The sequence below is a fragment of the Lissotriton helveticus genome, chromosome 4_1 (genome assembly GCF_964261635.1).
Source record: "Lissotriton helveticus chromosome 4_1, aLisHel1.1, whole genome shotgun sequence".
Taxonomy (NCBI): domain Eukaryota; kingdom Metazoa; phylum Chordata; class Amphibia; order Caudata; family Salamandridae; genus Lissotriton; species Lissotriton helveticus.
Genome location: NC_136063.1, coordinates 1,438,253,884 through 1,438,281,170, shown reverse-complemented (window position 1 = coordinate 1,438,281,170; position 27,287 = coordinate 1,438,253,884). Strand labels below are relative to the sequence as shown.

The 27,287-nt window shown below is 43.7% G+C and overlaps 1 protein-coding gene across 2 annotated transcripts in view; it reads right to left on the bottom strand.

Moving 5' to 3' along the window:
* Positions 1-25,941, bottom strand: part of LOC144829154 (leukocyte elastase inhibitor-like) — a 105,183-nt gene extending 79,242 nt beyond the window's left edge. For both annotated transcript variants that reach the window (XM_078687999.1, XM_078688000.1), the window contains exons 1-2: positions 25,826-25,941; positions 7,740-7,839 (exon numbers count right to left, since the gene is read on the bottom strand). In XM_078687999.1, the coding sequence (XP_078544125.1) occupies positions 7,740-7,755 (16 nt within the window). In that variant the 5' untranslated portion in view covers positions 7,756-7,839; positions 25,826-25,941. The remainder of the gene's footprint in view (positions 1-7,739; positions 7,840-25,825) is intronic.
* Positions 25,942-27,287: the final 1,346 nt, after the last annotated feature.

The following is a 27,287-nucleotide window of genomic DNA, read 5'->3' as shown; positions in this document are numbered from 1 at the left end:
GTGTATTTTTCCTTTTTATACAGCCAAAAGCAACCGCTGAAGATCCAGGTATTTAGCCCATACTTTATACGCTACCTGTATAAGAAAAATCACGCTAACGGTCCACCTGGGCTTGAACGCCCCAGTTGGCAGTGACTGCATCCTGTGGAAATAGGCCGAGTACGCAGTAAGTAAAAACCTTTCTGGGTTTATGCGCGCGAGTGCGTATCAATGTAGCCTGCCCTCCCTTCCCTCCTTTCCCCTCTCTCTGCAGGTCACCCCGGAATGCCGACGAAAATGGTGATCCAACAGACGAAGAGATGGGAAAAGGGATCTGATTACAGTACCTAACCGCGACAAGCCCCGAATAAAGCAAAAAAAAAAAAAAGAATAATGTACACACATGATTATGCATTCTTACGTTTAACTAAGTAGGGAAAAGTTTAGGGTATTTCAAGGTAGGGGTTACACAAGTATCCTCCGCCGAGAGGACTAGGGATATTACCGATATTTGAAAACCTACTACCTCCTTTTCCGCATCCTCCTAGACACGTAACTTCAAGCTGCCCCATTGCTCTCCAATTGACACCAACTGTTGTCTCAGCCTGGAAACGCACTTGCTAAAATGACTCGAATAAACCTCCATGAGCGTTAGCCCGACCAGGTTAGTTCATGACCAGTTGCCAAAAGCGTAAGTGTGTACAAACAAAGCCACCAGTAAAAGGCAGCCAACGAATAAAAGATAAGAAACAGGTAAAAAGAGCTCAGAACAATAAGTATGCGTAGCATACAGAAAAAGATAATTGTGGCCAATAACTGTTTTATGTTTGTCTTGGATCTTTGTATGTAATACTTGTACTGTCTCCCCGTCTGAGTTTGTGTGTACGTGATGCATGAATCTACGTCATCCCTCTGCCTGTGTTTCCGTGTTACTTAACCCCTGCCGTTCTAGGTTGTGTGCGCACTGAATGGACCATTATTGTACACGTCTCTCTCTCCCCACGGTATACGTGTACCGAGTGGTTCGTTTAGAGTGCGAGCGACTATCTCTCTCTCTCTCTCTCTCTCTCTCTCTCTCTCTCTCTCTCTCTCTCTCTCTCTCTCTCTCTCTCTCTCTCTCTCTCTCTCTCTCTCTCTCTCTCTCTCTCTCTCTCTCTCTCTCTCTCTCTCTCTCTCTCTCTCTCTCTCTCTCTCAAGGTCCCCCTGCTCCCTCCTCCTTTGTGCAAGAACGTTGTGTCCCTCCGACACAAACATAATTGGATTTCCTCGAACGCAAAGGTGTTCAGCAAAATTGACCAAAACCAAAACGATTGTGACTTGCCATATTACTACCTCTCCTTTCTGCAAACGATAGAACCTGAGTTGGTAATGAAGGAAAGGACAGGTAAGACGACGGATGTCCCCTAATCTGGCCTTTTATAAGGGAACTATAACGTCAATGGCCTTCTGTTTCTCAGTTCGTTAGAAATGCGATCCCCAAATGTCCCGATTGCCCCACCCCCTTGCACCTAAGTGCGGATGTCCAGAGCCACCCCACTTCCCCCGATCGACCCCAGCTCCCTGTTCAAAAGCACCCACGCGCCCCCGATCAACCCTACGATAACGCCCCTGCTTGCAAAAATTAGCCGACCCCGAAGGGAGATGTAAGATCGTCGATACTTGGGTTAAAGGGAAGAACGAGTCTCTACATAAGGACTCGATGTTTAATGTAATGTAATACATTGTGTACAAAAATCCAATTTCTCTTATCATATGTCGCGAATGTACGCCAAACAAGTCTATGAATTCAATATGCAATACCCTTCTCCAGACTCCATAAGTGACGACCTTTGACTGTGACCGATGAACCTATCCCCCACCTACTCAGGCATGGGGATGGATTGAGATGTATAACTATTCTCTCGACCAGTTTTTCTAAAACTTGTTTTTCACCCATTCAAAGATACAATCACCAAAGGAGAGGAGCTGGGCGTGACGCACAGCCTGGCCACAGATCATGGAGCACGTGTGACGACCAAAGGTGGAGCCGCAGAGCAACGAGACGCGGGACGAGGCACAACTTTCAAGTTCAGCTGATGAAGAAATAAGGGGCTGCCTTGAAGCCCTCGACTTGCTGACCCACTCGTGCCTGAAGTCCCCGTCCCTTTTTGAGTCCGACTGATGGGCCTGCCTGCTCATTGTCCTTTGCTCCCTTGGTCCCTTGGTGTGTTCGAAGACCTGGCCCCACTCCGCCCTCTCCTCCCTCGATTATTCAACAAACTCTTTCATATAAAATTTGACTATGGACTGGGATTTTGTCACGGAAAAAGAAAGGCACGCAGGTGCCCAGCATAAGGCACCCCTAAGAAAATGAGTTAGGAAACAGGACTGTGATCTAACAGCAGAGGACTGATCGCATCCTGCAACGTGTAAGGACGAATCCGAGCTGGACCTATAGCTCCACCGCCGGTGCTCAGCAGCGCCAACAAAAGAAGACGGACTCTGTTAAAAGACATTGCGACAAAGACCCTCCCCCTTTCCAGAACTTTCTATTCGCCCCTTGACTAAATTACTTGTATCGAATTGAACACCTCCCTCAACCATTTTGTATTGCCTTTTAAGAAATGTTTCATCGGTCACTCATGTGGTTAGTTTTCCAAAGATCCCCTATAGTACTGACAAGCCGGAAGGTATCAGAGCGTTCTTTCTGTATATGATGTCACTAGAGAGAAAAATGTGAACTTGATTTTTATGTGTCGAAGCATTTTTTTTCCCTTGATTCTACACCGACTATATATTATGCCGATTTCTAGGCTTGTCTAAAGAGCCCAACAGATGTAAATTGACATGCATCGTATTCTGCCTATCACATCGACTGTGTAGAAATTGAACGTGCTTATGTAAAAAGTGGCGACTGTTAAAAATAGCAGTGTGTATGTACATAAGCGGCGTTCATTTGTGTTCACAATACCCCTTGGTGTAAACAGAATGGATATCGCTAAGACTCTGACTATGTTGTCCCACTAGCATAGCACACACGCACACGACAGCCATTTTAGGTACCATGGTCTCCCTGTTCACGATCGCTCATCAGCGCCCCTTCCCTGACCCTGCAAGCCTCCCCCATGCACCCTGGCTACCCCTCTCCCACATGCGCGAGTCATGAGCCCACCCCTCCCGCATGACTCTGTCCCTAAAGAATCGCACCCCGCGCCTGACCAACACCTCCTGTCCCTCCATGAATACCCCATCTTTGATGACCTCTTCCTCTGAGCCCGAATGTCTGCACAGACCGCTGGTCATCCCTCAGCCCGAGGATACAGTTTATTGCCCACCACTGTATGTACTCGTCTCTCTTGAAAGAAGCCACTATTGATCATAACCGCCCCACCCCCTGAGATTCAATCAGGCACACACATTCCAATGGAATCAGCAGAACCCTCAGCCGCATGATAGCCCCCTCCTATTGCATGGAGGATAAGGGCCCTACCGTAGCCACGTGTTGGAATACCTCCATACTATACAAAGTGTTGATTGTAATAAAGGTTGCCTGTGTGCCACCAACCTGTGTATAAAAGACGAAGCCTCAGAGAAACTTGTTAGAGCACCTCCCGAAGACACTATGCGAGTGTCCCAAATGACAGGCTCTCCTCATGAGAAATAAACCTTTTTCTTTGTCTTCCTGCTTCCAGTGCCCGTCTCTTTATTTGGTAATTATTTAAGATGAGAACGAAGAAGTGCCCTGCGCCAGCAGCCTGGGCATCGGGTGCGATATGGGCTGACTTTTCTACAGGTGGGAGAGAAAGGTGGCTCTATATGCCGATGACCTGCTTATCCTTACACCAGATGTCGCTACAGCCCTCCCTGTAATATTCGAAATTGCTCGGCGTTTTGGTCAGATATCGGGGTACCAGATCAACGCTGGCAAGACTGAGATGTTGGTTTGGAACGATGATGTCAGTGCTTTGGAAGTGCAGCCGGGTCAGTCAATGCGTTACCTGGGTTTAAACATTGTAAAAGATCTTAACAAACTCACTATGGTAAACTTCACAGCAGTCGCCAAAGAATGTAGAAATTTGATGCAATCGTGGTCTCATCTGCAACTATTCCTTAATTGGCAGAGTTAATTTGATTAAAATGTCCATCTTGCCCAAAATTTCATTTCTGTTTAATACCATCCCTCTTTATTTTTAACAGACACACATATCTAAATTACAGTCAGATATCATCTCTTTTATCTGGAACCAAAAACTTCCAAGAATTGCCTGGAAAAAGATAAGAAGGCGATGGGAGAAGGGGGAATTGGCTGCGCCAGATTTAAAACTATACGCTTGGGCATTTCAGCTGTCGCACACTCGAATGCTGTTAAAAAAACCAACAGACCATGGGGTAGGCCTGATGTTTTCAGCCATGTTGCAGGGGGAAGGCCTTAGTCAGTCGGGGTACCTATTCATCAGTAATTTTTGGAATCCTGACAGGCGCACAAGGAGCAGCAAGAAGCCTTGTCTTCTACACTATTCTCTTGGCAAGGAGGGAGATTTGCAGAAGGTGGAAAGACCCCCTACCCCCCTCACATGGGGACTGGCTGGCATCTATCCTAAAGACGGCCAGAATGGATCTAGCTAGACTGGGAAATAAAAACAAAAGAGCCTTTTGGCACATGCTGGTTTGGGCACACTAAAGATCCGTTTTTTTTTTTTTTTCTTTTCCCCGGGTCCAATGATTACACTACTATGGTGCCCATGCTTTAGCCTTTGATCCAGCAGATAACCGGTCAAGCCCGGCACAGGACAAGCTGAGGGTTTCCCTAGTGGCAGCCAAAAACGAGACTCAGCCACTAACAGCTGTGGGATGTCGCCCCCCCCCCCCCCCTCTTGATATGATCCCATCCAGTATAATACTGAGACAGCGGTTCTTTGGCTTGTTTCTAGATGGCTTTCTTCTACCATGGTGGATATGAGGACAAAAAAAAACAACAACAAAAAAGAAGATTTACACACTATAATAGGGTGATACAGGAAATGAAACGAAGGACAACAATTGTGTAACTTCACAGGTCTGCTCATATCTTATTTCAATAGTTTTGCAGAAACAGTGATATTAATTTTGATTTGCAAACCATTGTCGACAAGCTTCAATGGAGAAGGCTGTTTCCATACCTCTAGTTTGCTCTGACATCTTCCTAAAACTTTTGAAAAATAGCTCAGAACCAATGGCATGTTCGTAAATCTCAAGGCACTCTTCACTGAAACCACAAATCAGTGCCTGAGACTTACAAAGTTATTTTAAATTTGGTGGGGCAGGAACTAATCAGTAGTGTGGTCCCAACCCACCAAATTCACGCAAATTCACAGGTCTGCATTCCCTTTAACGTTTAGAGACTTAGCTGCCTCCACTGTTGACAGCCCGTCTGCCACAGAGTTATCAGGTTGCCTCGCCATGTTTAGATTAGAGGCAGGCAGTTGTAGCTGATAAAGAGGAGAAAGAAAGAGTTTCTTGAGACGTGCTCACCACCCAAGACCTCCCAAACTGAGAATCAGCAGTGGACTTCAGTATCCAGCATCATTTTGCCAGCAACTACGGTGGCACAGTAGAGACTATAGGGATATTTACAAGAAAATGCTGGAGCACTGTGTTACGCAAAGTTTGGCAACGCAGCGCTCCTACATTTTCAAAACGCAGGGATGAGCCGTATTTACAAAAATACGACGCACCCCTGTGTTTCCCCTAGCGCTGGTGCTAAAAAGCTGCCTAGTGCCAGTGCAGGCATCATGGAACCATGTTGCAAAGGTGCCTGCGCTGCAGGGGCGATTCTTTATGTTTCTATTAAAAGACACCTTCCTTACATAAACAATCAATAATGGTGAGTTGCTCTTTCTATGCGTGCTGCATTATGCAGCACATATAGAAAGAGCCATTCTAAGACCAGGGATTACCTAGCCTTAGTTTTTGGCGCTGCCTCAGCTTTGTAAATCTGGGGCAGCATAAAAAAGCAATGGGTGTTGCGGTGGAACATCCACTGCAACACCCATTGCCCACCCTTTTGACTGAGCAGACTGCAGCAGAAAGGGGCATATATTACAAAGTGATGTAAAGCCATATTAAGTGGCTTAGCGCCAACTTGTAAATATGGGGAATGGCGCAATGCCACCGGAGCCTCAGAAAAAATGATGCTCTGGTGGTGTTAGGGGCTTGTAAATATACCCCAATAAGTAAGATCTGACCAGTAACTAACCAGGCCCACTTTTTTGCATCAATAGTCAGATTCTTGATTTAGGGTCAAGCTTTATGCTTGCTTCTGCGAGGGACTAGATCCAACAGTTTCTCGATTCTGGGAGGAAGTGATGGCTGAATATTTATGACATGTAAGATGGAGTCTCACCACTTCTGAGTGTCGCCATCACAGTAAACGCTGTATGATGCGCGTGTCACCAGCTTAATTTCTGACTTTTATGTGCTACATTGCACTTGTGTAGACCCAAGGCACATAAAGGTACAGCCCTCCTGCCACATGTACGATGTGCATATAAGTCAGGGATACCTGACCACAGTTTTAAACTTCAATGAGGATGTACCTGTGCCCTTTGAGTAGGCAAAGCTGCCACAGATCACCACCTGCACCCCTCACTGAATGTCTGAAGCTGGCAAATGGGAAACGTTATCTAGTCAGGGAGAAAGCTTCAAGATAAGTCTGTACTCCTTTGTTGACATCATGGGTCTTTTTGTACAAATTCTGCTCAAATAAAAATAATTATATATTTTTTAAAGTCTGTACACCAGATGACACAACACACAGTAATGCATGAAACTACAATGGTCAAAATTGTAATTTATGTATTATATCATGTACTCAGGGGTTCAGATCATGTAACATTTTTGACTGGCACTATTTCATGCCATTGGTGGTAAGCTAAGACAGTGCGTGGGTTTAACCACAGTATTACGAAAGCACGTGTCTGGGGATGATAATGCACGCCAAGAATGTTTGTGCATATATCTTGCATGGCATGTAGTTGTGGTGGTGATGAGTTCTGTTGTCTTTTGTGCTGCTCTGTTTTTGTGCTACATTACTGCAATGTGTTCGGATTCTGTTGTACTATGGTTGCTGTGCTGCATTATGTTATGACTGTTTTGTTGTTTTGTGGCTTGATATATTTAAACTTTTGCTATGGTACTTTGGGTTTGTTATTGTTTTAAGTTCTTGTTTTTTCTTCAGCGATATCCAGAAATTCTGCAATATTTCCAGCCTAAAGCAGCAGTTGTCGCGATTGCGCTGCTCCACCTCTCCAACTGATTAAGCAACCAGTCAACCGACAACAGTGGAAGAGACCATGTTTAAATTAGAGCTTTTTTTTATTGCGATTTGATATAGCACAAACTTTACCCAAAGGTGTTGGATCGCTTTACAAAAGGACCGATTACATTGCATAATGACGTCAGAGTACATGAGTGTGATAAAAGATACAGAATAACTTAGAATTCACATAACCATGGTAGTAAGTACAAAAGTCTACTGCTGATAATAGTGTTTAGAGTTGCAAATATACAAGTTGGAAATTCACTCAAGGAAAAGATACAAACAGATAAACTCTAAACTTATATAAGAATGGTAGTAAATACAAAAGTGTACTACAGATACTAGTGGTAAGAGTTACATATATACAAGATGCAAAATCACTCAAGATTACATTTTAAGAAGTGATTAGGGTTGGACAATTCTATATTACATATTTCATTGATCACTTTAGGAGGAAAGACCTGGGTGTTCATTTGAGCAATACCTTTTTGACTTGTCATGTCGGTAAAGTACTCTGTATCGTATTCTTCAGAGGGTTTGGATGTAGTATATGATCGACAGAGCTTCGTTCTGGTTTATCCTTCCTGTAAAAAATATTGAGAGGTTTAGAAAAATAAAATAATTAGGGTATACATCTTACGAATGTGTCACTTTGGTATTATTGTGTTAACAAACTCTGTGACTGTTTTGGCAGATTCAATACCAAGTTTTCAAAAGAAGTTTTAAATAAATCATAAGAAAGCTTTGCCTAAAAATCAGAATATTGAGTTTGTAAAGTATAAAATGTTTTCCCAAAACTGAAAATACTACTAATTGTGTACGATTCATAAACATAGTTTGGTAATTGTCCAATTGCTGAGGCATACCAATCCTCACTCCATAAGTATACCACTGTTACATGTTTCACAGAATTACTAGGCTAACACAAGCTTTGCCTATGGCTTTCAGGACTAATGACTGTAAATAAATGGCGTAGATGTGGAGCATACGTGTGTTTTTCGGGCCCCTATGTGTGCAGACTTTTCACACTGCAGATATTCTGAATGTGCAGTTAGAAAATTCATGAAATGTCACTAAAAGTGCTTTTTTTTAAACTTTTTTCTTTCATATGGAAACCTTTTTTCATGCGAGGTCTTTCCTTCTCTCTAAGCCCCAAGGCAAATGCAAGATTTTTATGCATTCTTCTATGTTGGTGGTTCAATATCAATAATGGTAACATAAGAATCGTACTTAAGGCTGTGGATGAGGTATGGCTTTCCTGGAATCCTGGATTACTGGTATGATGGTCAGGCCACCAGATCCTTTATCAGGTTCTTAAGTGCTATCAACACCGATATACATTTTGGCAAATACGTTTTGATACCTTAACATAGAGCCAGCCTTAATCTACCAAAACACTGCCCTGATGAAGTGAGATGTTCTAGCGAAACGTGTTGACATACAATATATATTAATTCCTAAACAGCTCAATGAGTGGAATAAGACATAAAAAACTAAATATATCAGAATTTACAAAAAGGTGACATGAAACGTTTGTATGCACAATGAAGATGGGGCTCAAAGCTCTATTCCCTAAATTAAGGAGTTATGCAGAGTTTGACAGATGAGATACTCCCTCACAAACGTGGCAGATGGCCTGTCTGCCATGTTACAAGTGCAGTAAAGGGCTAAAGCACTTGTGATACAGCAGTCAGGATATTCGTCACATTTTGACAGAGTATTTATCCCATAAGCCAAACTGTAAATAAAGACCTTAGTTTTCAATCATGTCCTCTGGTCTGCGGAGTATGTAGACGTGGCTGAGAAAGAGTCATTTATATGAAACTTTTGCATGCTCCCACAGTGCCAACATTTTTATTGTGGTGATGTTGTACATCGGCACTGACCATCGGGCATGCACGTAATTGTGCATTTTTAGATAGGCAGTGAAACACTATGGCACATTGCATAATAATGAACCAAATGCTGGTCATTGTCCATGCACAGAGTGCATTTATATGCAGAGGACAATTTATGCAAAAGGACCCAAACAAGAGTCCAGCCCCCATAGTCTGAAATTGTTTGGGCCCCCATGAGGATAAGGGCTATTCATAAAGTAATGTCAGAGTTTCACAAATGCCATGAACTATCACTTCGTTGCAATAGCTCTGTTGTAGTCATGATGCTGGATTGGGTGCTGCTGAAAGCCACATGATAAAAATAATGAATTTCTATGTGGTTTTTATTAGCGCAACCTACATTTATTTGGCAGTAATATTCTAATAGAAATTGCGCTAGGGGTTGTAATTGTCAAGGCTTTTAGTTAGACAAGCCTTCAATACCTGACATATAACTTATACAGCATTATCTAATGTTAAAATGGTATAACATGACATGGATACTGAGCTAGAATATTAAAGAATCTGTTGCTCACTGAAACATCATAGGCCACCAGCCTTCACCCTACTCCAGAATTACTCCAAATGTTAACAGTATTCATTCATTCTTAGGTCTTTGGCTGACCTATTGAATTCAATATTTACTTGAGTGGGTGTTGTGTCTTCCAGTGGTAGCATGTGATCTTTGAAAGCATTGGGCATAACACTATCTCCAAATTCCAGCAACCAAATGAGCCCATCTTTTTCTATTTGGGTTGTACCTCAGAGAAAAGTTTGAAAAGTTTAAACGCCAATTTTCACATAAATGTGTTCAAACACCATATGTTCTGAAAGGGCACTTAGTAAATATCAAAGTACTTTCCTGGTGGGTCTAGGCAATGAACTATGATGCTTCCCAGCAGTTGACCCCGTTTTTTTATAAATGTGCAGTAGCTGCGCTCCATATCAATAATTACCTTAACTGTGTTCGGACCAGAATTCCTTCATAGGCTTCCAATCATATTCAATGGGTGCCAAGATAGACATACAATGTGACAATGCTGGCATTTTTGCCATTAATACCATTCATAGAGAATGGGTGACCCATATGTAGAATCTTACCCCTAATGTATCATGGCCAGCATTTTATCATGGTTGCCTGATCCCGCCCATATGACATGGTTGTCCTTTCTAATGCCAAGAAATAACTTCAGTGTGCCAGTGCCAGCATTGTTTGCCACAGGTGTCCTTTGGAACAAGAATTACCTCTAGTGTACCCATTCCAGCATTTTCCAAAGTTGCCCCATACGTCAAGAAATTACATGTGGCGTGCTAGCACGATCATTTTGCCATGGGTGCTACTTATGCCATGATTATGCCCCATTGCTAGTACCAGCATTTTGCCACAGATATTCTAAATGCAAAAATTTCCTCTAGTGAACCACTGCAAGCATTTTGAAACAGGTGTTCCATATGCCAAGAATTACCTCTAGTGCGCCACTGTTTGCATATTGAAGCAGGTGCCACATGCCAAGGCTTATCTCCAATATGCCATCATCAGCATTGCGCCATGAGTGCCCCATGTGCCAAAAATTAATTCTAATATGCCATTACCAGCATTTTCTTTTGGTGCCACTTATGCCAAGAAGTGCTATAATATGTCAGTGCTAGCATTTTGCCCTGAGTGCCTATGTAAGCCAGAATTACGCCCAGGATGCCAGGGCCTACGGTTGACTCGCAGACATTACACACTAATACACACACTCTCACTCACTCAAGCTCACTTACATTTACTCACTCACAGTCATTCTCACTCACCCACACTCTCTCACACTCGTTCTGAAACAATTCTCATTCACTCACTGTCTCTTAATCATGTGAACTCGCTCTTACTCTTTATTCACTCTTACAATCTCACTTTGTCATTCTTACTAAGTATGTCGCATATTTGCACTCGCTGTCACTCACTCTTGCTCATTCTCACTCAATTACTTTCCCTGTCACTCTCACTACCTCTTTTTCACTCACATGGACAGGAATACACATAAAGACAAGTGTTTACTTATAAACATGCTGTCTCACACAATCAATCAATCAAGTAGGACTTGTTAAGCACAGCTAATCACCCGTGAGTGTCTCCAAGTGCTTTGAACCCTGGGGTACCGGGGGGTGCAGTTGAACAGTAAGGTCTTGAGTCCTTTCTGAATTCCAGCATAGAAGATAATGTTCAGAGGAACAGGGGGAGGGCGTTCCTGAACTTAACAGCAATGTAGGAGAAGGAGCATTCCCCACTGTTGCTTCGGCAGATGTGTGGGTGTGAGATTGAGAGAGGGAAATGGAGCGCAGGTGGGTTGGTTGAAGTTCAGGCAGTGGTTAATGTATGCTTGTCCTTGATTGTGCGCGGCTTTGCATGTGTGGATCAGAATCTGCTGAGTTCTTTATGGTCTGTAGTCTTTTCCGGAGGTGAACAATGATTCCTATGTAGAGTGAGTTGCCCTAGTCCAGCCAGCTGGTGACGAGGTCTTGAGTGACGGTTCTTCTTGTTTGATGGGGAGCCATTTGAAGATTTTACAGAGCATGCAGAGGGTGAGGAAGCAGGCAGAGGAGACTGCGTTGATCTGGTTTTTCATGGTGATCTTGATGTCCAGGATGATGCCAAGGTTGCGGGCATGGTCTATAAGAGTTGGTGAAGGTCCTAGTTCGGAAAGCCAACAGGAGATGTTCCACAATAAGGCATTGTTCCAGAACATCAGCACTTTCATTTTGTCTGTGATGAATTTTAGTCGGTTGTCTTTCATCCAGTTAGTGACAATTATGGAAGTTGGCCACAGTGGTGGAAGAATCTTCTGATAGCGAGAGGATGAGTTGGATGTCGTCGGCATAGGATATGATGTTTACTCCGTGGTTTCTGATGATGTTGGCCAAGGGCATTGAACAGTGTAGGGTTGAGGGACAAACTTGGTGGGCACATCCGATGATGTTCTTGGGTTCTGAGGTGAAAGGAGGTAGGCAAACTCTCTGGGCTCTTCCGTTGAGGCAGGAGGTGATCCATCTGAGGGTGTTTCCTTGGAATCCAAAGTGGTGGAGACTTTTGATGAGGCTGTGGTGTGATACAGTGTTGAACGCAGATGAGAGGTCGAAGATGATCTGGGCTGCCATTTCTCCCTGGTCAAGTAGGGATCTGATGTCATGGGGTGCAGCTATCAGAGCGTTTTTTGTTCTGTTGTTGGTGCGGAATCCAAATGGGAAGGTGCCCAGAAGACTTTTGTTCCTCAGGGGCCCTATCATGGAAAGTGCACCAGGGGCATAGTTATTTTTAGGTCTAGCATTAGCCAAGGCCTTTTGATTTTACTAAAATTATATGTATAATATACTTACTTAACCCCTTGACCGCGGCGAAAATTCCGCCGCGGTGCGGGTGATTTATGGCGTGGGCGTGGTTCGGACGGCCCCCGGCCGTCGTCCGCACACGCCCACCGTGACGTCGGACGGCCGCCGGCCGTCTGACGCATGGAAGGGGTTAAAGGGTCTTTCAGCCAGCTCTCTTCATCCATTGCTTTGATTTTGTGTTATCCACATGTTGCTTTGGCTGACTACAGCATACAGCATCGTCAGCCTACTTCAGCCACTGGCTACATTCACTTTAAGGGACTGAATTTTGCTGTTTAACAAGGAGCCCATTCACACATAAGGTAGATCAGCCTTCTTCAGCCACTGGCTACAATCACTTTGTGGGACTGAATTTTGCTCTTTAACAAGGAGCACATCCGCACATATGTTGGTTCCCTCCTGTTACAGGGTTTTTGTTTTTACTTTATTATTGCTTTGGTGCTGCCTTTGTGTTTAGAGCAGGAGTTGGGTGGAATGTTTTATCCCGCCCGCTGACGTAGCAAAATGTAGCCAATTCACGTTACTCTTGTAATGAAGAGTTATAGGCAAATTCTGCCAATTGTCGCATGACGGAATTTTTTGCTGCAAGGCTCCAAAAATGTGAGGTGGCGAGCGCGAGCCAGAATTGGCTCCCCCTAGAGCTATCTTCTAACGTGGGTGATTGCGGTCAGAAGGCTGCTTTTCTAGTAGATTTGCAGCTGCTCTAACAGATTTCTACTCGAGTGGCAGGAAAATCGACTCAAACTTCCTTCACTCTTGTGCACTGTATGGTACCACTTATGCGGATTTTTCAGTTCTGCTCGCGCTACTCGTGGCAAATTGTCGCGTAAGCAGCAAGACATGCATATTTTCCGCCCTTTGACAGAACTTCACAGAATCTTGAAGAGTTTTTATGTAACTCAGTGAAACTCCATGGAATGAAACTCCCCGAGCCCTGCCCACCCCGAATTTAGAGCTTGATGTGATAGCAGGCTGAGCACAGGGCACATTCCAGCTTTATTAGTTAATGCTGATGTTGTTGTAAATATCTTTTGGAGTGGCCTTTTTTATCTGAATGCTGCTATTTCACAGCATGCCATATGGAATTCATTTGAAACCGTTCCTTATAAAACTATTTCTTTTTAGGGTGAGTGCAATAAGTGCATTTATAACTGCACTATTGTATGTCATGCTGGTATGTATGAATTTAAATGTAGCACTACAGCTGTACGTGTAAATCAATTGAGTCCTACTTGCATGGCTTTCTAATTTGCTTTCAGTGCTCTTGTATGCTGTGCTTATATCAACATTTAACTATTATATTGCTAATAGAGGCTGTGCTGTTTATTTCAATTTCCTGATCTATCTATCTATCCATCCATCTATCTATCTATCTATCTATCATCTACCAGCCTATCTGCTACCTACCTGTCTACCTATCTGTCTGACTACCGGTATATCTGTCTATCAACATGTCCATCTACCAGCCTGTCTCCCTAATTGTTTATCTACATGACTGTAGGTCTATCCCTCGTTGGCAATCTGTTTATGCAACTGCCTGTCTCTTTGCAAATGTATCTATCTATCTTTGCACATCTATCTATCTATCTATGTACGAATCTGTGTATCTATCTATGCAACCTTCTCTTTGTATGCAACCTTTTCTCTCTAGTTACCTATCTATGCAACAATCGCCTTCAATGCAACTGCCTACCTATCTTGCTAGCTCATTAACTAGCTAGTTATCTTTCTATTCAGCTATTTAGCACTGTCTATCTATCTGTCTATACATCCCTCTCTGTCTGTCTGTCTTTGCAAGAATTGCAATTTATCTATCTTTGCAACCCTCTCTATCATTTGTAATAAAGATTTACAAAAGCATTTTAAAAAATGCATCAGCAAAAGCAAGAGGCTGGCAGCCAAAGCCTTACTGATGTAAATGTAAATGTAAATGTTTTTGAGCTTGTAAAGCGCACTGCTACCCGTCCATAGGTCTCCTGACGCTGTATAACTCTGGGGAACCCGTCCTGGCATTCCCTGAGGGTTGGTCCCTTGCTGGGAGTCCCCAAGGTTGAGCCAGGCATCCCCGGAATTGGTGGGGCCGTTGTGGAGATTAGGCAAGCTAATGCCCAGAGTTGCCGAGAGGAACCCCTGATTAGAGTAAGCACCAAAGCGAGAATTATCGAGTCCGCTGACCCAGGTCCACGACCCTGCCGCGTCGGGAATTGAACCCTGATCCCGGGCTGACTTCTGCTCTCGGGCCTGCCGCCTCTAACCAGTGAGCCACACTACTCCACTGATAAGGTTTTTAGGTCTCATGTTAGCCAAGGACTTTTCATTTTACTAAAATGATGTGTATAATGAAATCATAGGGGAGTCAGCTAGCCCTCTTCCAATTGCTGTGTCATTTCCATTTTTCTTCCATTCTCTCCAGCATGCATCAAGGGGCAATGAGGCAGCCCACTTCAGCCAATGGCATACTACACCTTCACAAGGCAGTTTGGGCTGGAAAGTTCCCATTGGAGCAAGGTCAAAACTGATTTGCATATGGCTTGGTCCAAACAGAGGTGGCGTAGTGTGTACAATAATGATAAGGTGGAATGCAGTCTGAGTAATTACCAGTGGCTAAGATTAATTCAAGCATTCCATCCATCACTTTCTTTTACACTTTAGTGTGTCGCCCAATGTGGGGCTGATACGCCCAAACATGGGTCCTGTGCACATTGTGTCACTGGAACCAAGCTATACTGATGAGCCCTAACTAGGGTGAAACCAGTCCTAGGTTGTTTGTGTTCCAATTCAGGGAGGACCTGGCCAGGCAGTTTGGGCAGGACTGTTCTCAATAGAGCAGGGTCAAGGCTGGTTTGCATATGGTTGGGTCCAAACTGAGGTGGCTTGATGTGCAAAATAACAATGGACTGGTATTCAGGCCTGAGTAATTACCAGTGGCTGAGATTAATTCGAGCAATCCATCCATAATTTTTTGTATAATTTAGTGTGACACCCTTCACAAATAGTACATGCACACACAAAGTAGTTTCCTTCCGTGCAAGAGACTACTATGGTAATGTGTGCTTTTTTTACATCCCAAAATATTTTTTGCCTCTTGACAATGTTTTCCTTTAAATTAATGAAGGCCCAACAGCTTGTCCATCATATTTTTCTGCAATAACCACGACAGAACAAAGCAATAATAGCCAAACCCAAAAGGCTGTAGACCTGCACCAGACCTATTGGCTTTGCCAACGCTTGTTTTTTCTAGTTCCGCTCCCTCAGAGAGTGAATATTCTACATATGGAAACACAGAGGATTGGGAGCGTTAACCTTCACTGTAAACGAGCAACTTGCTGGTAGATTTACCTAAATATCAAATTTGTATCTTTTTTATTTCGACTGGAAACAGTAATTTACAAAGTACTTCCAGCTCTAATTCAGGGCAATGCATTTGTATTTTAGTGCACAGTGTAAAGAAAACTATGTGTTGCAATAACTGAATATCTTGAGCTAACAGCATGACACGATATGTCATAACTTTAACTGAGGGAAACTGTGGTTAAGATAAAAACGTTTGGGCAACTGTTGATAAAGTGCCAAATTACATTTACAACAAATCGACTCTTTCTACTGTCACATAAGAACAAGCACTTTTTGCAGCATAGGCCAATAATGATAAACACCTTAAATTTCGTTACCAAATAATACTTGAAGGTTGATGAAACTACACAGTCAGCTTATTAATATAGTTGGTTTACACTATTTACACCCTTCACTTTCACCCAATTCTTAAAAGTGTTCTGAACTTTCTCATCAGGTTTATGCCTAACTTTTGAGTATATTTCCCTCTTTTATGGATTTCTTAAAGCATTCCAGGACCACCCCTATGAGCATGTGATTGTTGCAGGCTCTCTGAAATGTTCTCATGGGTGTATCTATTCACACTATAACATAAGCGGACATGCCATGCGTAAGTGCATTTGTACAATGGAAACAATTTTCAGTGTAAACACCCCTTCCTCTACACAAGTCATTTTGTGGGTGTGGCTCCCATTTCTCACCCTGAAGGTAGGTTTACTCCTCTCCATGATCTTGCAAATATCTGATAGTTTTCAAGGTTAGAAAATGGCTGGCAAATATTTGTGAATACTCACGAACCAGTGAATTTGTGGCCGTTCACCAAGATTGGCGGGTGTCCCCATGCTGGAATACCCACAATCCACTCCAGGCCATTGAACCTCTGTTCGCCTAGCCTCGCCTAGCCTTGCCTAAGCCTCGCCTCGCCTCGCCAGACCAAGCGCAACGATTGCCGAGCGGAGAAGGAGCAGGAGCAGTAGCACAAACGTGAGCGCGAAGTGACCGGTTTAAGCCCATGTCCGAGGATCGAGGACGAGGTCACCAACGGTCGTGGAAAAGCGGCAAAACAAGTCCCCCGCCTCTGCCTTGGTATTACGAGGAGCACACAGGGTGAGAGACGAGGGGAGTGGAGTGCGGCGCGAGCCGGTGGGTCGGAGGGTTTGTAGAGCTTGCCGAGTGCCGGGAGTCAGAGGGGAAGTCGGGCACAGGACGAACAGACAGGCTAAACCCGCAGATCAAAAAGAAACGATAGAGACCGGCAGCCCTGGGCAGACCTGCTCAGAGACCCACGCAGACCTGCACAGAGACCCGCACAGAGACCCGCACAGAGACCCGCACAGAGATCCTTGCAGGAATAAATACGCAGGGATAAAAACACAGGAAACATCTGTCGCAACCCCAGTGGAACCCCCGAGGGACATCGTTTCTAGGGGGGGGGCCCTGTTATTGTGGACCCGGATAGTTAGAAAAATAGTAGAACAAATCTCGGAGGCCCCTGAAGAATTAAGGGGCCAGAAGAATAGGGAGAGGTGTGGCACCGCGGCCAGGGCGACTGACGCTGGAATCTGGGGACCACGGTTCGATCCCCGGCTCCGGCGGCAGGTTAGCCCAGCACCATGTGACTCTGGGCAATAGCTCGCTTAATCTTCCCGACGGCCCCCAGCGCCTAGAGACCCTTACGGGTGATTGTGCGCTTTACAAATGTGAACTTTAAGAATTAAGAAGGGCATCTAGCTTGCCAGTATAAGAAGGCGAAGTACTACGGAAAAGGTTGGTGAACCAACACGACAGAGAACTATAAGAGTGGCAAGGCAAGCAGGCGGAAGGCAACAGGCGGAACAGAGGTAAGTTGAACTTTTCTTTTTTGTTTTTTTTTCTCTTATATAAGAGTAAAAACTATAGTAACTAATAAGAGACCCCACCCTCAGCAGACCAATAGACTTTTGAAGCTAAAAACCTAGAAATGGCCCCCAGAAAAGGGTTGAAATCACGTACAGCGGATGATCCAGGGAGGAGTAAATCATCGGAGGGCTCAAAATCCCTGGAAGAGAGCCAGGAAAGCCATGCATCCTCTATAGATAATAGTAAGGGGAAACCTAAGAAAAGAAAAGTCAAAAGGACAACGAAGAACGCCCAGAAGGCGAAAAGAGGCTGTACCCAAACAACTACGAAACAGAAAGATCCCATGGCAGCGTCAAAATCCATAAAGGAGTTTGTAGGGAAACATTATAAATCATTAAACCCAGCGATAACATCAGACTGTGACGGAGAAATAGTGGAAATTGATGGAGAGATTGGAGAAAACTCAGGCATGACAGTAGGAAATCAAAGACGGACAGATAAGGGAGGACCCCAGAAGATTTTAACCTTGAAATAGAAGAAGAAGGGGAGAACCCCAAATCTATAAACCAGACACTGCTGAGCCAAAACCATCAGATTTCTGCACCCCAACTGTCATCTTCGCCTAAAATGTTCTCATTGGTGTCATCAGGGAATGAAGGACATAGGAGAAACGAAGCCCAGAACCAGAGTTATGTCTGGGGAGGTGCTCCAGATCAATTCCAGCAGCATTTTACACCGCAAAAATCCCCACGACTACAAGAAAATACAAGGACTGGCCACTATATAAACCCAGGCAGAAACAATATACAGGATTCGGTGATCTCGGAAACCCCCTCATCTTCGTTGATGGATTTAATCCTGTTGCTACAGAAGGCACTGCAAGGAATCCTGGAAGTAACACTCTCGAACAACGGAGTGATGAAAGCACAGAAACAGCATCTAAAGAAAATAGAAGAAGAATTAGGGGAGATAAAGAGCCAAATGCCAAGTAGGTTAAGGCCAACCGACATAACCCCACCTAGTGAGGAGAGTGCCTTGAAAGTACTTGAAGAAGAAAGCATAGAAAGCATGGCAAGCCTTGAAAAATCTCCTCACCCTACAGAGCAAACGGCAAAGGATGCCGTAGAGAGTGTAGACAATGTATATATCTCAAAAAGACCTATGCTGATAAAAAGGCGTGGGGGGTATGTAGCTCTTGGGGCCAGGAATAGGGCAGAAAAACCCAGGCAACCGAAACCTGCAGGAAAGGGAAAAGGGAAGAAGACAACGGTGGGGGGGGTGCAGGCAGAATTAAATGTCACAGCGCAGACTTTCCTAACATATAACCATATGAATGTAGAGGCAAAACCACCAAAAACCCCGAAAGAATTAAGAAAAAGGCAGACATGCAGGGAGGCAACTGAGAAGCCCCCCTTGTCCCGTACTTTGAAGCAGAAAGTTCGGACAAGGGCTGAACAGTCCACTGAACAAAGGTCGGTAAACCCCCAAGCACAAGAACTACCCGGCATGGGAAAGAAAGGACGGCATGCAGGGAGAACAATTGCCAGCCAACAGGTGCATGAAATAAAGATGAATTCACATGAGAGAGACAATAACAAATGGTTATTCCTGGATTGGGTTCCAGCCGGGAAGAAGCAAAAATTGACAAGAAAAATAAGTCCTCTGAATAGAGCTCTGATCTTGAGCGCATTTGCAAATTGCGGTAGCTTGAGGGGGCTCGGCACAAACGACCTTCAACTCGTAGGCTTTGTAGAGAACAGGAACGGAAAGGAAATAACAAAAATTACTCTTTACTCGGACCTGCTAAAAAGGGCAATTCAGAAAGCCTCAAATGAGATAAGTCAACAGGGAATAAGGATTATTCCTGAGTATGAAATAAAAACCCCTAGAGACAACACCTTCTTAAAACAGCATGCAGGGCTACAGAAGAGACAAGTGATCCTATGCAGAGAAACTGAAGACGACCGGGGTTGTCTGAATGTTATAATAGAAAACTCAGGGAATGAATCCGCATGGGCCAATTGGTCTATATATAGTAACCCAATGGGTGAATCCAATGACAGTAATATGCTGGATACGGAAGAAGATGGTGGGTTGAGCGACGTAGAATAGGACGGGGGGGGGTCGCAAGAACTAGATCTCTTAACTTGGAACGTGAATGGGCTAGGCAACGAGAAAAAACGGGATTACATTAAGGAAATTATAAATAAAGTGGACATTGCCTGCCTTCAAGAGACCTGGCTATGCGACGAAACCCCAACCTTTGAAGGATATCTACAGTTACATCATCCCGCCACAAAGAAAAACCACGGGCGGCCCTCGGGGGGCTTGTTGACACTGATATCAACAAAAGCAATGAGGGAAGTTAAACTGCTGAAAACAAAATGCAAATGGGTATAAGCGAGTAGGATTGAACTCCTGATGGTGGAATTGAATCATAAAATGTTGATTTTAATGAATGTATATATGCAATGGGAGAATGGGGAGGAGTATGAAAGGGAGATGAGGTGTTTTAAAGAGGACGTAGATAGTATCTTAGAAAAATATCCTGCAGATATAATAATACTTGTGGGGGATTTTAACCATAAATTGAACCCAAAAAGGGCAGACCTGTGGAACAGGGAACAGATAGAGGTGTACGGAATAAAACCGGCTAGGTTTCCAGTGGGGGAGATCTCGAAACAGGACTCAGAACTAGTACACGTACTAGGAGGTAGGGGCTTTCACTGTGTAAATGGGAGAATAGAGACAGACTCCCCAGCAGGAACGACTTTTAATTTAGGGGAACAGAACTGCCCTATTGACTATATATTCCTGCAAGCCTGGAATTCCTCCCAGATTAGGGATTTTAGGATAGAACAAAAAGAGGTGAGTGATCACAAACTTCTTCACCTAAAAATAGCAGGGGGTAGGAAATTGCAGAGGGATACCGTGATTAGCCAGGAGGTCGAGTACCCTAAACGGGCGACGACACGACTAACGGACGAATACATGGAAAAACTGAAGGCCATGCAAATAAAAACGGCCCCTGAAAATTTTGAGAATAAAAACCTGGAATGGTTCACAGGGAAACTTGAAGAAGTGGTCCATTGCCTAAGAATACATTTAAATAGGGAGAAACCCACAAGGGTAAAACAGATAAACCGAAGCAAAGGGTTCTCAGGGGCGTGTCAAGCCAAGAAAAAGGAGATACGTGCAGTACAAAGAAGGCAAAAAAAGTACTTCACACAAGAGAGACAGGACCAGTTAATTAAGCAGAAAAAAGAATTTAAAGTAATGGTAAATAACGCTAAAAGGATACACAAAGAAAAATGCTGGTTAGATCTGTTAGTAGCCATAGAGGATAAAAATCTAAGGCAATTTTGGAAATTAGTAAAGGCAGTAGCCGGGACAGTAGATGGGGAATTAAATTATGTGGTGAGTGAGGCCGCATGGGAAGTGTACATAAGGGAACTGTACGGGGCAAGAACCCCCAGAGAGGATGTGGAGGCTAAAATATGGCAAGAAATCTCAGAAGACCTAATAGCCAAATTTAAAGAAGAACAAGTAGAGCTTATAATAAAAGAACTTAAGCTAACCCGTGCAGCAGGTCCGGACAATCTCCCTGCAATAATACTGAAGACGGAAGTTAATTGGTGGGCAAGATTTCTTGCAAGGATGTTCCATGTAGTTTTAAAAAAAGGAGTAATGCCACCTACCTGGAAGGGTGCCATAATCAGGCCAATACACAACAAAGGGAGCAAAGAGGCGCCACAAAACTACCGGCTAATCAACCTCCTAGATATAGGAGAGAAAGTATTCTCTAAAATTGTACTTAAACAATTGAATGAATGGGTCGAAGAAGAGTTCCAAATAGTACCCACAGAACAGGGTGGATTTAGAGCGGGCCACTCTACAATAGATCATGGATTTGCTCTATGGGCTATGGCTAGGAAGTCGACAGAACAAAACGGCAAGTTATGCTGTTGTTTCGTCGACTTCAGAGCAGCCTTTGATTCAGTAGATCGGGCATGCCTGTGGGATACTCTAAAGAGGTTAAAGATTCCCAAAGATCTCCTTATAATAATAAAGGAACTACATAGAGAAAATTGGGGGCAAGTAATCAAGGATATCGCGGGTTCTTTGACCCCAAAAATACCCATTGCCAATGGATTAAGACAGGGCTGTGTGTTGGCCCCCCAACTTTTTTCAATTTTTCTGTCAGATCTCCCGGCATATCTCGAGGTAGAGGGTAGTGCTAGCCCTAAAATGGATGGGAATAAGGTATCCTGCCTATTGTACGCGGACGATCTGGTAATAGTTGACCAGACCGAGAGGGGCCTCCAAAGAAAGCTTAATGCTTTTAACACATACTGTGCTAGCAAATTCTTAACTATCAATCTAGATAAAACTAAAACCTTATGCTTTGGGAAAAAGATAAGCAGGTTTAGTTGGTACATAGGTGACCTCAAACTGGAAACAGTAAATGAGTATCGATACTTGGGTATTTGGTTCGATAGGGCTCTAAATTGGAATACCCACCTGGAAACACAAAAAGCAAAGGCACTCTCTTCCATATGTGGTCTAAAAAGGTTTAATGGGGATTATGGAGAGATGTCACATCGACCAATGCTTAGAGCTTTTGAGGCAATGATCCCCTCCCAAGTCCTGTATGGAGCTGAGATCCTTTATTTGAGCGGTAAGGGAGCTTGGGACGGGATAGAGGGGAAATGCATAAAAAGGCTCTTATCTCTTCCTCAATCTTCTATGATACAAGCCATAAGAACAGAAATAGGCACAAAGTCCTGGGTGATACAAACTCAGCTGGCTGTAATCAGATTTTGGAAGAGACTGGAAGACCCGGAAAGGCAAAAAGTAGCACACTGGTGTCGAAAAGAAATTGAGAAAAGTGAACTAAAATGGGCAAAGGCCAGTAGGGAAAAAATTATGGGAATTTGTAAAGTATTGAATATCGATGTAGACCAGGAAACATATCAAGTCCTTAGTACCAAAGGTGAGCTGAAGCAAAGGGGGAAAGAAGTTTCCAAACGGAGTGATATAGAATACCTAGCAAAAAAAAAATCAGTAGCGCATATGTTAAATGCTTGGACTAATGAAAACTGGTTCCCCTATCTAGACATCCTACCTAACCGTGGGCTCAGGCAAGAGATTCTGAGGCTACGGATCGGGATTAACCCATGGTTAGTAAACAGAGACCTCAAAACAAAAATGTTAGACCAGCAAGGTCTCTGCAGGTGTGAGCTGGGAATGAACGGAGACCTGTTACACATTTTGCTAGACTGCTTGACACTCTTAGAGCAGAGAAAATTGTGGCTGCGACCTGTATTTTTAAACTATGATATAAAAACAAGGACGCAGGCAGCTAGCCTTTTAACTGAAATCCCCTCCATTGATATTGTAATTGCCCTGGGGAAATTTATAAAGGGGGCCCTGAGCGAACTGAGAACCCAGGAATAACTGTAGTACTGTAGGAAATTTGAGTAGAATGAAATTGCTTGTAGAGGTAAGAGAACGTATAGGTTTTATATATGTAAATATAGGTTTTAAGAAACGTAAAAAATGTTTAGTTGTATTTTGTATTTTCGATAATGGTGCGTAGATTCTTTTTAACGGATTAACTTTTAAAGGTTTTATGAATTTAATGTGCAAACTCCTTCCTGTATTATGTTCATTGCATTGTTTAAAGACTAAGGAACATAATAAACATACATTTTGACTTGACTTGACACTCCAGGTTCGCTCCCATGGAGAAATCCACAGTAATGTGAGAAATGTCCATTTGAAGAAATCCCATTTAGGAGCGCAAATTCTAAGAATCTGTCAATTGGATTTACACCCGTAAATGAAAACTGCACACATCTAAGTATCACTTAAATGTTGTGCACATTTGTGCAGCTGAATATCACATAGATGTGCAAATACCTTTGGGAATTCGGCCCTTTATTACACTGTTAATTTTTGTGCATGCTCTGCTGGAAATCGGAAGTGACCACGATGCATGGGAGAGAGAAAGGGCAGGTAGTACCAAGAGTCGGAAAGAGTGCCAGGGGGCTGTACTATAGCCTTATAGCCCGCCGTAGAGGGCTATACCAGCTATTAAAGGCCCCCTCCAGCGTTAAAGGGCCCAAGCCGAGAGCGAGGGCCTTTAACAAGAGAGAGGGACTTTAATAGCCGGTATAACCCAGCTACGAAGGGCTATAAGGCTATTAGAACATTCTGCCACTAAAGGGCAGAATGTTCTAACAAAAAAACAAAGCCTTATGGGAGCATGAGGGGATTGGAATCCCCTCAGGCTCCCTGAAGCCTTTGTTCACAGCCAGAGCGGTGAACAAAGAAACATTGGAATGTTGGAGCTCCAGGCTTATACCAGCCATTATAAGCCCGGAGCACTCCATTGTTTTCAATGGAGCTCTCAACATTCCAATGTTCTAATAATGAATAGGTTATGGCGGCAGCCAGTTAACAGGTGGCCTGGCTACTTGAGAAGCCCATTATGCCACCACTCTGTTAGTAAAACCACATTACCAATATGGCTGCCATATTTTTCATGTTAAAATATCAGCACCTCACACTGCTATACAGAACTAGCACTCCTATGCTGTTAGTGGGACATCAACAACTCTCAGTTGGGTTGCTATAACTGTGGAAAACAGCAACTTTACTCATTATCAGAGTTGCTACACATGTATTTGCTGTCAATGGACGGTACCAAAACTGCCACACCTTTCACTGGGCAGAACCAGTTCTTGCATCCTCCTCCTGCGCCATGTTCAGCTCTAGCAATTGTCAAACACACACTGGTGCCACATGTCTTTAACAATTATGTCAGATTTCGAGGTTTGATAGCAGAGGCCATGCAGGGCAGCCCTCTTTGGTTTGTTCATGATATTTCTTCAATTAAACATTAGAATTCGGAAACTGTGAGCTCCACCATCATTTCAGACTCCAATAAAACGATTTTAAACGTTTAACAATACCATTGTTGTCCCTATGTGTGTCAGTTCTTGCACACTGGGTAGTGTAACCTCCAGTGGGGAGTCGAAGATGGACACAAACTTTTGTTTTTAGTGATCTTCAGCAGCGACATCTTAAGGATTTTGGGGGCCCTGGGACAAAGGTATTTTTTGGCTCCTCTTCTGAACAACTTTAAATCTATGATATACCTTCATCTCTTTCATGTCCTCTTTGCCAGGTCACTGCCAGTGCACAGACACATTTGTCCAAATTCTAAATGTATTTACTTCGAATATTCAGGGATAGTGATGTGGGTTTTCAATATTGTAACACAGCAGCAACTCACTAACATCATTTCAAATAATCTATTGTGACACCCTCCCATTCCTCATATGTGACATCCTGTTTTGATCTAAAAGAAACTTTTTTTTAGGGATGTTGCATGAAACATAAACACAACATTTCTCTGAAAAATATCTGTCACTCTCACAAATCACCCAAATAAATGAAAGGAAAACGGTATTTAAAACAATCAGTTTAATAATAATTGAAGGTAATTGGGACAAGATTCTCTGCAGAACAGAGGCGGCTCTAAGGGGACCCCCTGAAGGGCTGGGGACTTGGGCCGGAGCCCACTTTGCCCATGCCGAAAATGTATCTGATCATCAGATACCACTTGGGAAGCATGTCTGGTGGTGTTTAAAATGCACTACCACACCACAGCATTGATATCAAAAGAAAACGTAATCAAAATGTAATGTTAACTTCATCGGGCAAGGGGGTGGAAAAGGTGTAGCAGTGTTGCCTGTTAAGCCAGTGTTGGCGATTGTCTCTCCAAGGGAGTTATGTTACCAGTTGTGGCAAATGGTACATTTCAAATCACACTCTCCCAATTACATCTAAACAGGAATGGAAATAAGATATTCAGTCTGTCCAGCATGGCATTTTTTATGATAATGAGCTTTAGGGGAACTGACCCTTCCATGCATTCCTACATAAATGAACAATGTAACCACTAGTACGGCGATGTAAGAGTAAGAGTGAGTCTCACAATCATGAATGAGACATTAAAATGTAACACAACACATAAGCAAACTGAAAAGGTAGCTAACACTCTCTCTCCGAAACCCAGGACTTGTAAGTGTGACCGACACTATGTAATAAAAAGTGTGACCGACACTATGCAATAAATACTCACAGGTTAAGTAGGTGAAATGATTGAAAATGTCTGTACTGCCTTCCCCTCCTTCCTCTTAAACTATTCCCCTTAGCTGGTATCTTCAAGTGAGGCTTGCCTGGACTGCTTGTGGTGAGTCAGTTAGTGTTGCAATAAATACCTCCCTTCTGCCCCTCCCTTACTTCTCTAACATCTTCCAACCTCATTCTCCTCCCATCTCTTACCACCGTTTCCGAAGAGGAACCTCTGCTTCAGATAATCCTCAGAAATAAACTATTCAAAAGAGTAAAGTATTTAAAGCATCATTGAAGCCAGTACAGGACTGGTTACAGTAAGGAACTCGGAGAAAGAACTTGCTCAGTAACAATCCATGTCAGAATCTCATTGTTTTTGTTATTTTTATTTTCACAGCGAGCATTAAAGTGTACAACAATATCAACAAGGGCCATTAAAGAGAAAATAGGCTTAATCAGTTTTGCCTGCAAATATTCCATTCAGCATTGCAGCAAATTGAAATCTTCTGCCAAAGCGGCGGAGAAATATTTAGGGCCTAATTATGGTTCTGGCAGTTCTCGTACCACCGCACTCGTGGTGGGGTGGCAGTGGCGGTCAGAACGACCTTGCCCGTTGTGCCACCCTGAGACCGCCGACTCTTCCAGGGAACCGCCGTTCCCTGGCGGTGGGGCAGTCAAGAGGCATCAATATGCTTGGCGGGACCACCACAGTCTTGCCAAGCATATTACAGCTTTCCTCACTGCCACTGATTTCATGGAGGTCTTTCCTCCGTGAAAACAGTGGTGGTGAGCAACATTCTGCCTCACTCCATGTGGATGCACCCAGGGAGGCACAACATGTGCCCCCTGTGTGCTTGCACCCCCCAGTTTCAGCACAACATGGACTTCAGAGTCCATACCATGTGAAACTTCTATTGACGTTCCCATTGCGGTGCCTATCTTATAGACAACGCTGGCGGAACAAAGGAAACGCCTGGCAATGACTAAAAAAGTCAATATACGGTGGTGGTTCTCACAAGGGTTTGGCGGTGCGGCGGTATGGCGGTCCCACCGAAGCACTATCAAACTCGTAATCAGATCCTTATTAGAGTTCTCTGTCAGGAAGGCGGAATTTTCTCTGCCTTAAGTGAATAGTTCCATCCTCTGAGGGGTGGCTTGGCGGGAAAGCCTTCCATGGATAATACATCAGAACTCCTATCGGGTGGGTACATTTTTGTGACCAAATGTGGGCGCTAGCAATGCACCCAGATAACAAGACTACATCGACAGTATCTCATAAATAAACATCTTAAAATTCTGATGGGGTTTCACACAAGGAGTGTAAACTACGTCCTACCTCTACCTGAAAGTCCATCACTATTTCTCCAGTGGGCTTTTATGAGGGCCTTCTGCCAGTGAATTCAGATTTGGCCGTTGATGTGTCGTCATTTTTGACAGACTTGCCACAGATTTACCACCATAAAATGACA